This window comes from Nicotiana tomentosiformis, chromosome 1 (assembly GCF_000390325.3).
Source record: "Nicotiana tomentosiformis chromosome 1, ASM39032v3, whole genome shotgun sequence".
Taxonomy (NCBI): domain Eukaryota; kingdom Viridiplantae; phylum Streptophyta; class Magnoliopsida; order Solanales; family Solanaceae; genus Nicotiana; species Nicotiana tomentosiformis.
The window spans coordinates 149,808,460-149,820,456 of NC_090812.1; the positions used below are offsets into that span (position 1 = coordinate 149,808,460).

The 11,997-nt window shown below is 40.1% G+C and overlaps 2 protein-coding genes across 2 annotated transcripts; both read right to left on the reverse strand.

Annotated features, from left to right (window-relative positions):
• Positions 1-3,251: 3,251 nt before the first annotated feature.
• LOC138891566 (uncharacterized) lies at positions 3,252-5,202 on the reverse strand. Its single transcript, XM_070175064.1, has 2 exons — positions 4,627-5,202; positions 3,252-3,704 (listed from the first exon to the last, which is right to left on the reverse strand). The coding sequence occupies exons 1-2, from the start codon at positions 5,200-5,202 to the stop codon at positions 3,252-3,254; spliced, it is 1,029 nt and encodes a 342-aa protein (XP_070031165.1).
• A 4,127-nt stretch (positions 5,203-9,329) lies between these two features.
• Positions 9,330-11,280, reverse strand: LOC138891567 (uncharacterized). The gene is made up of 2 exons (XM_070175070.1): positions 10,705-11,280; positions 9,330-9,782 (listed from the first exon to the last, which is right to left on the reverse strand). The coding sequence occupies exons 1-2, from the start codon at positions 11,278-11,280 to the stop codon at positions 9,330-9,332; spliced, it is 1,029 nt and encodes a 342-aa protein (XP_070031171.1).
• Between the last annotated feature and the right edge of the window lie 717 nt (positions 11,281-11,997).

Sequence of the window (11,997 nt, forward strand, 5' to 3'; positions counted from 1 at the left end):
AATGTTAGGCGTCATCACGGTCCGAAGGTGAGAAATTCGGGTCGTGACAGTTTGTTAGAGTATAGAGATGGCTGCTGAAGGGAAATGGGGATTAGGGTTTGAGGTTGGGTAATTAAAAGGGGGAAATGGTTTATGGGTCGTTGATCTCTAAGATCAACGACCAAAATTAAAAGAAAAGTGGGGGTGGGTCATGGAGACGGGTCCCGATCAGGTTAGAATTGGAGGGCTCGTCTATCTTGGGCTTTGTGAATTGGGCCAGGGGTATCGGTTTTGTGGACCATTGATATGGTCCGAAAATTGGCCTAACTTGGGCTATATTTTAAAATACAAGGACTTCTGGAAAATAATTTAATAAAATAGTTAAATAGAATATAAAAATACTATTTATGAAACTTAATACTTAAAAACAACAACATAAGATTAAAAAATGTAAAAACTTATTTTGACCTTGAATAAAATGACAAAATGCAATAAATTATAAAAATAGGCTATTATTGCAAGTTACGTATTTGGCATAAAAGTACAATAAATGTGATTATATAAAATGAAGTAAAATATTATGAAATATATATATATATATATATATATATATATATATATATATATATATATATATATATATGGATGAAAATAATAATTTTGGGTAATTAAATCGTCAAAGAATAATTTCAAGGACAATTTATAAATATTCAAATAATTTAAATGCAAAAAAATTAATTTTAAAGCTATAAAAATTATGAAAAATTGTAAAACAAATGCTTGTTTAACTCTTGTAAATTAGGTAATGATTCAAATTGATATTTTACATATATATATATGTATTACTTTTAAAATGTGAGGGCAAAATTGGGTATCAACAACTGCCCCTCTTTACCCGTGAATGATGAAAGAGTTGTCGGGTAAAGAAAATGATGACCATTTTTTGCCGAATTCAGTGGGAATGATGCGATTAAAACAAAATGGGGTCCATACCCTGGTTCTTGAGTTGCCTACATATTCTTGGTGTTACAAGAGTCAGACTGTGTGTAGTTCTGGATCCAACGACGAATGAAACCGATAGAGTTGTTATAAGTGTTATTGTATGTTTCAAAAAGGATCTTTTTCAGTAGAATAGTATCGTAAGCGGAGTCATGAATGTGAAATGAACGTTACGGGTGTATCACAAGGCAGATATCTGAACGGTCATAGAGTAAAAGGTAGGCAATGTCAGTTACGTTTGAGGTAGTCAAAGGATGTGAACGTTGTGAACGGAAATCGGAGCAAAGATTGCTCATGTTTGCAGAACAATTATCTCCCGAGTTACCTGCAAAACTCAAAACATGGTGCATACGAACATATATAGGTTATTGCGAAAATTTAAATATGATGCAGATGCCCTTTGGACAATGAAGGTTGTCTTGGGACAATGAGGATGATGTCCTTATACAATGACGCCCTGGGCCATGAAGCGTATGATAAGGGATTCACAGGCCATGAAATGGTATCCTCGGGCCATGCCGATGGTGCCTCTGGACTATAACACCTTTGAATAATGATATGCAATATCGAGAGACCCTCAGGTCATGAGATGGTGTCTTTGGGCTATGAGGATGGGGCTTTCGGACTATGATGCCTTTGGACAATGTGGCAATGTTTCAGCCTATGAAATGCAAAGATATGGCAGTATCGATTGTTTGATAAAAGAAACAGGTGATGCTTAGTCATATGTGAGAACGAGACAAGACAAGGCATGGTGTTGTGTGAGATGAGGGCAGTGCTTACATTGATGCGAAGAAGGGAGACCATGCTTAGTCTTATGCAACGAAAGGCAGTTCTTAGCCTTATGCAGTGTGGAGGCAGTGCTTAGCCTTATGTATTAGGGAGGCAGTGCTTAGCCTTATGCAAATAATGCAGACAGTGCTTAGTCTTATGCAAGGAAAGGAAGTGATTAGCCTCATGCAAAGAATGGAGACAAGGCTTAGTGTCATGCAATGAAAACGCAATGCTTAGCCTTGTGTAATTTTGGAGGCAATGCTTAGCCTCATGCAATAAGCGGATACAGTGCTTAGTCTTATGTAGGGAAAGGCAGTGCTTAGCCTTATGCAATTATGGAGGCAATGCTTAGCCTCATGCAAGAAGTGGAGACAGTTCTTAGTCTCATGCAGGGAAAGGCAGTGCTTAGCCTTATGAAATTATGGAGGCAATGCTTAGCCTCATGTAGGGAACATAGACAACGCTTAGTCTCGTGCAGGGGAAGGGAGACAAGGCTTAGTCTCGTGCAAAGAAAAGGCAGTGCTTAGACTTATGCAGGAAAAGCGATGAGTGACTATGAGATAGTGAAGTATTTCTTAGCTGGATGTGTATGCATTTGGCAACTCGTCGTCATGAAGGTAGTGATTTGTTATGCGTATGTATTCGTGAATATTGTTGTTTTATCGTGCCTGCATTCAAAGAAAAATCGTGAGTTTTGTGTGGGAGGGGGGAGGTTGGTCCGTGCTCTTGACTCCTTGCTTTGCCTTCTTGTCTTGAGGTCCTGCTTGAGTTACCCTGGGTAACCTCTGGCTGTCATAGAAACAAAGTTTTCGAAAACATGTATGCATTTGACAAATTATTTGCAAGGATATAGTTGTTTGAAATGATTATAGTAAGGAAGATCAAATAATTTAGATGAACCAGTGACTGTGACACATTTAGAGACATTGCAACCTCCTTGCTTTAGAATTTTGATGGTCCTCCTCAAAATTATGCCCCATTTTAAATGCATACTTATGACAATACATTTTTGTTGTTCTACACATGATGATGTCGACTGAACTTGTGATCTTGCCCCGGTTTCTGATGATGGGAAAATGAAGATTTTATTAAGATGTGACCGAACCCACAAGGCTGCCTACGTATCCCCTCTTAAATGGGAATCAGGTCAACCGTAGTTCAGTTACATCAAATAAGGAAATGCAAATAATCCTAAACATAGTATCTCTTGACTGCGTCTGAGTTGATAGGTTTTGGCCAAATCCCTCCGTCCATTTCTGCAAGTATAAGTGCTCCTCCTGTTAGTACCAGATGAACCATGTAGGGACCCTTCTAGTTTGGTGAAAACTTCCCCTTGGCTTCATATTGATGTGGGAAGATTCTCTTTAGCACCAATTTCCCCGGTGTGAATTGCCTTGGTCTGACCTTTTTGTTGAAAGCTCTTGCCATCCTGTTCTGGTAGAGTTGACCGTGACATACCGCATTCATCTTTTCCCATCAATGACAACTAGTTGTTTATATCATCTCTGTACCCATTCTGCACCGCTGAGCTCAGCTTCTTGTATAAGTCCTAAAGAATGGATTTCTACTTCGGCAGGAATAACCACTTCAGTACCATAAAACCAATAGGTAGGAGTTTCCCCAATTGATTTGCAAATCGTCGTACAATACCCGAGCAGAGCAAATGGCAGCTTCTCGTGCCATTGTTTGTAGTTATCTACCATTTTCCTCAATATCTTCTTGATGTTCTTGTTGGCGACTTCTACGGCTCCGATCATTTGTGGCATGTATGTTGTGGAGTTCTTATGCTTGATCTTGAAGGTTTCACACATGGCCTTCATCAAATCACTGCTGATATTGGCGGCGTTATCGGTGATGATTGACTCTGGTACTCTGAACCGATAAACAATGCAGTCCCGAACAAATTCTGCTACGACCCTCTTAGTTCCAGCTTTGTAAGACCCGGCTTCAACCTATTTCGTGAATTAGTCTATGGCCACTAGAATCAATCTATGCCCATTTGAAGCAGCGAGTTCGATCGGGCCGATGACATCCATCCCCCAGACCGAGAAAATCCAGGGCGAATTTGTTGTGTTTAGTTCATTAGGTGGTACTCATATCATGTCAGCATGTACTTGGCATTGGTGGCACTTCTGAACATACTTGATGCAATCTATTTCCATAGTCATCCAGAAATACCCCGCTCTTAGTATCGTTTTGGCTAAGGTGAACCCATTCATGTGCGGTCCGCAGGTTCCGGCGTGTTATTCCTCGAGCAATCTGGATGCCTCCTTGGAGTTGACACACCATAATAATCACAGGTCTGGAGTCCTTCTATATAGAATTCCTCTTCTTTGAAAGAAATGGTTGGCTAACCTTCGAAGTGTGCGCTTCTGAGTATGGGTAGCGTGCTCTGGATATTCTCCATTTTCCAAATATTCCTTGATGTCGTGGAACCACGGATTTCCATCACTCTCTTCTTCAATATTAGCACAATTAGTTGGCTGCTAATGAATTCCTATTGGGATGGGATCGATGAAATTCTCTTCTGGGTGTTGTATCAAGGAATATAAAGTGGCCAATGCATCTGTGAACTCATTTTGAATTCTCGGAACATGTTGGAAAACTATCTTTGTGAATATATTGATCAGCTCTTGTAAACAGTGCAAATATGAAAATATTTAGTGTTCTTTGTGGCCCATTCATCTAGAACCTGGTGCACCAAAAGATCTAAATCTCTGATTACCAGCAACTCCTGAACATTCATGTTAATGGCCAACCGGAGTCCCAGTATCCAGGCGTCATACTCCGCTATATTGTTTGTGCATGGAAACCTGAGTTTTGCGGATACTGGATAGTGTTGGCTGGTTTTTTATACCAAGACAACTCGGATACCCCACCATTGTATGCCTCGGTGATTTCTTTTCCCATAAATGACACCTCCTCATCGAAAAAATACATTTTCAATGGTTCGTATTCTCCATCTACGGGACTCTCTGCCAGATGATCCGCCAATGTTTGCCCTATAACCTCCTTCTGAATTACATAAACGATGTCGTACTCACTCAACAAGATTTTCCATTTTGCTAACTTACCCGTAGGCATGGGTTTCTGAAAGATTAGCGGATCCATCCTTGATATGAGATATGTAGTGTATGCATAGAAAGCATGCCGTAACGTCTGAGCTATCCATATCATAACACAGCAAGTGCATTCTAGCAAAGAATACCAGACTTTGTAAGGCGTGAATTTCTTGCTCAGATAATATATTGCCTGCTCCTTTATCCTAGTCTCATCATGTTGTCCCATAACGTAACCAAAAGATCCGTCCAGTACGGAAAAATAAAGTAGCAAGGGTCTTCCTGGTTCTAATGGAACCAGAACGGGCGGTTTAGATAAATATTCTTTGATTTTATCGAAGGCTTTCTGGCATTCTTCAGTCCAGCCTGTTTTAGTATCTTTCCTCAGCATCCTGAAGATGGGCTCACATATCACGATTGATTGTGCTATGAAGCGGCTGATGTAATTGAGACGCCTTAAAAGCTCATCACATCTTTCTTATTCTTCGGAGGTGGCAAGTCTTGGATTGCTTTGACTTTTGACAGGTCTAACTCAATCCCTCTGCGAGTGACGATGAGTCCTAAAAATTTTCTAGCGTGGACTCTGAAAGCACATTTTGTAGGATTCAGTTTCAGATTGTACTTACGAAGCCGATAGAAGAATTTCCTCAGATTCACTATGTGGTCCGTACTCTTTTTGGATTTGATGATAACCTCAGCGATGTACACCTCTATCTCCTTGTGTATCATGTCATGGAAAGTGGTTGCCATAGCTCTCATGTAGGAGTTTCCAGCGTTCTTCAAACCAAACGACATCATTTTGTAACAGTATATTCCCCACAATGTGATGGAGGGTATCTTTTCAGCATCCTCTTCATCCATCCAGATATGATGGTACCCTGCAAAGCAATCCACAACGGATTGGAGTTCATTCTTGGCACATTTTTCAATCATTATGTGTATATTTGGGACTCGCTCTATTCAGATCTCGGTAGTCAACACATACTTTGATTTTCCCATATTCTTCGGAACTGGCACAACGTTGGCCAACCAAGTCGGGTATTCGAATACTCTAAGATCCCTGGCTTTGATTGCTTGGTGATTTACTCTTTTATCTTCAAACATATATCCGGCTTGAACTTTCTGAGCTTCTGCTTCACCAGTGGGTATGTAGGATTAGTGGGTAGATGTGAGCCACTATGGATTTCCTCAAACCAGTCATATCGCCGAAGGACTATGCAAATATATCTTCATATTTTTTTAAGAATCTGACGTACTCTTATTTCTCTGACGGTGATAGATGAATGTTTATGCGTGTTTCCTTGACTGTTTCAGAATCCCCTAAGTTAACTGCTTTAGTTTCGTCCAGGTTAGACTTTGGTTTGTTTTCAAAATTTGCACTTCTCTGACGATTTCCTCAGGTGTTGAATCATCGTCCAGATCCTCTGAATCACTATCCTTATGTTGCGTTCTCTCACTACATGTCATAGTCGCAGGTTCATCGGGATAGGTAATAATAATTCTATAAAGAAACAAAATGAATAGAATAATAAAAAATACAAAAAGTAGTCATACGTTAATAAAATCTCGAAAACGTCAACAAGTGTGGCTCAATGACTCGAGCATTTATTTTAAAAAAACAATACTGAAAATGTCTTAAATACTCAAAACTATTTTTTAAAAATAATTGATGCTAATTTGCCAAGCTACCCAGGAACTCGACGCGCCTGGGATGGTGCAGTTGTCCAGTTCTTGAGAACAACACCTTTCTCCACGGTCTGAATGATAAGGTCCTCCTCCTCCTATTCCTCCTCCTCAACTATCTGTTACACCCTATATTTTCGTACGTAAAAATGTGTCGTAAGTAAACTAATGTAGGACCAAAAATGAGATAATATTTAAAAGTATATAAAGTAAGTTAATAATGTTACCTCTGAGGTTACAAATATTGAAGATCATGAACAACAAGTACAAAGAGGGTTGGACAGTTCAGAAGCTAAAGCAATTGAATAAAACAATGTTTCGTCGAAAGTCGACAAGTTGGGAATGTTATAACATGTACCTTTGGGGTGAGACTAGGGTGATTAACATGATAAGGAGATTATGTTATGATTTATATTATTCGTATGACATCCGTTTGTTATGTTTTGAAGTCAAGAGAGTTGTGGAACAAAAGTCGATGAAAGTCATCACAAGTTACATTCATAAGTTTTACTGAAACTTTGGGTCAAATGTAACTGCGATTTTCTCCCAATATACTTAGGGTTATGGGGTGTTCCATCCATCCAATTAAATATCTATGAGTCTATTTTCCAACGCATTAAACCGTTTGTCAATACGACATTGGAGTAGAGAGATATGGGCATTTTTGCAACACTGCGCAAGCTGCTAGGTGACAAGTAGGTGTGTCACCTCCTTGCTTAAATGAAAGCCCAAAAATGGGCCATTTCGGGTCGTCCAAAGAGGCCTTTTAAGGGCCTATTTTCTTCATATATTAGACTTAAAATAGAGCATAATAACCAGACATAAGCTCTGCAAAGAATCCTCCCAAAAAGTTCCCACAAACCCTAATTGATTTTCTCTCCCTTTCAAGTTCCAATTGGAGGTAAAACTTAGAGTTTGAAGAACCAAGATAGGAGCTGAGTTATCCAACAAATAAGGTGAGTTTACTGCTCTCTTTCATCCATTTTTTCTGCTGTAAATTCATGGTAAGTCGTTCTATACTTGTAAGAACTCACGGGACGGTGATCGGAAGCCGTGAGTTCGAGTTATTCACTTGTAGCGGACTGTTTTGTGGACTGTTTTGTGTTGCTGTTGGGCTGCGTGTTTTACTACTATTTTGTGGAGTTTTGGAGGAGGAAGGGGGTTTATAAACACCATATAAATGTAGGGTGGTTGGCTGGTCGTTCGTCATAACATTTTCGGGTCGTTTGACACTACTACGGTGGTCGTTTTGTGTACGAAGAGATTGGGGTGTGTTGGGCTGTTTTGTAGTATTTGATGGTGTATATAGGGCTGGAAAATGATGTATATATGTTGTTATTGTTCTGTTCTTGTATTGTTGGTGTTATCTTGAATTTGGAGGAAGGGCATATTATAGGGGAGATGCTGCCCGTTTTAATACAAAATAGGTTTGTCGTTCGTTGTGCGATAGTTGTACCTTTCGTAACTTAACGATAGTATTATTATCATTCTTGTAGATTAAGGTGTGAAGAGGTGAGTTCAACTTGGTGATTGGAAAGATTGTGATAAGGTATGTTAAGGCTAAGCCTTCCTTCATTTTGGCATGATCTCGTAGCTACATGTGTTAATAATGAGACAAAAAGAGAAGTTCATATTCATGAATTTATTCACACTATTCTAGTCTCATAAGTTACAATATTATTCCTTATCGAGATTCTATATTCAATTTAGTATTGTCTTCTTCCAGTCAAGAGAGCAACAAGCCTATATATACAGTATTACAGTATTTTCATTACCATCGAGCTATAATCGATGGGCAGGCCCCTATTGGGCAACCTCTGATCAGATGGAAAGTTATATACCGAGCCTACTGTGGCCGAGCGCCTATGAGCGAGCCCAGCATGGTCGAGATACATAGCCTAGTATGGCCGAGCGCCTATGAGCGAGCCTACTATGGCAGAGCAGTTATATATACCGAGCCTTATAAGGCCGTACAATTATTTTACTTACTATATTGAAGGAGTTGAGTCAGTATCAGCAGGTAAGTATATCTCCAGATCATCTTGACTCCTGGTCCGTGCTCTTGACTCCTTGCTTTGCCTTCTTGTCTTGAGGTCCTACTTGAGTTACCCTGGGTAACCTCTGGCTGTCATAGAAACAAAGTTTTCGAAAACATGTATGCATTTGACAAATTATTTGCAAGGATATAGTTGTTTGAAACGATTATAGTAAGGAAGATCAAATAGTTTAGATGAACCAGTGACTGTGACACATTTAGAGACATTGCAACCTCCTTGCTTTAGAATTTTGATGGTCCTCCTCAAAATTATGCCCCATTTTAAATGCATACTTCTGACAATACATTTTTGTTGTTCTACACATGATGATGTCGACTGAACTTGTGATCTTGCCCCGATTTCTGATGATGGGAAAATGAAGATTTTATTAAGATGTGACCGAACCCACAAGGCTGCCTACGTATCCCCTCTTAAATGGGAATCAGGTCAACCGTAGTTCAGTTACATCAAATAAGGAAATGAAAATAATCCTAAACATAGTATCTCTTGACTGCGTCTGAGTTGATAGGTTTTGGCCAAATCCCTCCGTCCATTTCTGCAAGTATAAGTGCTCCTCCTGTTAGTACCAAATGAACCATGTAGGGACCCTTCTAGTTTGGTGAAAACTTCCCCTTGGCTTCATATTGATGTGGGAAGATTCTCTTTAGCACCAATTTCCCCGGTGTGAATTGCCTTGGTCTGACCTTTTTGTTGAAATCTCTTGCCATCCTGTTCTGGTAGAGTTGACCGTGACATACCGCATTCATCTTTTCCCATCAATGACAACTAGTTGTTTATATCATCTCTGTACCCATTCTGCACCGCTGAGCTCAGCTTCTTGTATAAGTCCTAAAGAATGGATTTCTACTTCTGCAGGAATAACCACTACAGTACCATAAAACCAATAGGTAGGAGTTTCCCCAATTGATTTGCAAATCGTCGTACAATACCCGAGTAGAGCAAATGGCAGCTTCTCGTGCCATTGTTTGTAGTTATCTAGCATTTTCCTCAATATCTTCTTGATGTTCTTGTTGGCGACTTCTACGGCTCCGATCATTTGTGGCATGTATGTTGTGGAGTTCTTATGCTTGATCTTGAAGGTTTCACACATGGCCTTCATCAAATCACTGTTGAGATTGGCGGCGTTATCGGTGATGATTGACTCTGGTACTCTGAACCGATAAACAATGCAGTCCCGAACAAAATCTGCTACGACCCTCTTAGTTACATCTTTGTAAGACCCGACTTCAACCTATTTCGTGAATTAGTCTATGGCCACTAGAATCAATCTATGCCCATTTGAAGCAGCGAGTTCGATCGGGCCGATGACATCCATCCCCCAAACCGAGAAAATCCAGGGCGAATTTGTTGTGTTTAGTTCATTAGGTGGTACTCATATCATGTCAGCATGTACTTGGCATTGGTGGCACTTCTGAACATACTTGATGCAATCTATTTCCATAGTCATCCAGAAATACCCCGCTCTTAGTATCGTTTTGGCTAAGGTGAACCCATTCATGTGCGGTCCGCAGGTTCCGGCGTGTTATTCCTCGAGCAATCTGGATGCCTCCTTGGAGTTGACACACCATAATAATCACAGGTCTGGAGTCCTTCTATATAGAATTCCTCTTCTTTGAAAGAAATGGTTGGCTAACCTTCGAAGTGTGCGCTTCTGAGTATGGGTAGCGTGCTCTGGATATTCTCCATTTTCCAAATATTCCTTGATGTCGTGGAACCACGGATTTCCATCACTCTCTTCTTCAATATTAGCACAATTAGTTGGCTGCTAATGAATTCCTATTGGGATGGGATCGATGAAATTCTCTTCTGGGTGTTGTATCAAGGAATATAAAGTGGCCAATGCATCTGTGAACTCATTTTGAATTCTCGGAACATGTTGGAAAACTATCTTTGTGAATATATTGATCAGCTCTTGTAAACAGTGCAAATATGAAAATATTTAGTGTTCTTTGTGGCCCATTCATCTAGAACCTGGTGCACCAAAAGATCTAAATCTCTGATTACCAGCAACTCCTGAACATTCATGTTAATGGCCAACCGGAGTCCCAGTATCCAGGCGTCATACTCCGCTATATTGTTTGTGCATGGAAACCTGAGTTTTGCGGATACTGGATAGTGTTGGCTGGTTTTTTATACCAAGACAACTCGGATACCCCACCATTGTATGCCTCGGTGATTTCTTTTCCCATAAATGACACCTCCTCATCGAAAAAATACATTTTCAATGGTTCGTATTCTCCATCTACGGGACTCTCTGCCAGATGATCCGCCAATGCTTGCCCTATAACCTCCTTCTGAATTACATAAACGATGTCGTACTCACTCAACAAGATTTTCCATTTTGCTAACTTACCCGTAGGCATGGGTTTCTGAAAGATTAGCGGATCCATCCTTGATATGAGATATGTAGTGTATGCATAGAAAGCATGCCGTAACGTCTGAGCTATCCATATCATAACACAGCAAGTGCATTCTAGCAAAGAATACCAGACTTTGTAAGGCGTGAATTTCTTGCTCAGATAATATATTGCCTGCTCCTTTATCCTAGTCTCATCATGTTGTCCCATAACGTAACCAAAAGATCCGTCCAGTACGGAAAAATAAAGTAGCAAGGGTCTTCCTGGTTCTAATGGAACCAGAACGGGCGGTTTAGATAAATATTCTTTGATTTTATCGAAGGCTTTCTGGCATTCTTCAGTCCAGCCTGTTTTAGTATCTTTCCTCAGCATCCTGAAGATGGGCTCACATATCACGATTGATTGTGCTATGAAGCGGCTGATGTAATTGAGACGCCTTAAAAGCTCATCACATCTTTCTTATTCTTCGGAGGTGGCAAGTCTTGGATTGCTTTGACTTTTGACAGGTCTAACTCAATCCCTCTGCGAGTGACGATGAGTCCTAAAAATTTTCTAGCGTGGACTCTGAAAGCACATTTTGTAGGATTCAGTTTCAGATTGTACTTACGAAGCCGATAGAAGAATTTCCTCAGATTCGCTATGTGGTCCGTACTCTTTTTGGATTTGATGATAACCTCAGCGATGTACACCTCTATCTCCTTGTGTATCATGTCATGGAAAGTGGTTGCCATGGCTCTCATGTAGGAGTTTCCAGCGTTCTTCAAACCAAACGACATCATTTTGTAACAGTATATTCCCCACAGCGTGATGGAGGGTATCTTTTCAGCATCCTCTTCATCCATCCAGATATGATGGTACCCTGCAAAGCAATCCACAACGGATTGGAGTTCATTCTTGGCACATTTTTCAATCATTATGTGTATATTTGGGACTCGCTCTATTCAGATCTCGGTAGTCAACACATACTTTGATTTTCCCATATTCTTCGGAACTGGCACAACGTTGGCCAACCAAGTCGGGTATTCGAATACTCTAGGATCCCTGGCTTTGATTGCTTGGTGATTTACTCTTTCATCTTCAAACATATAT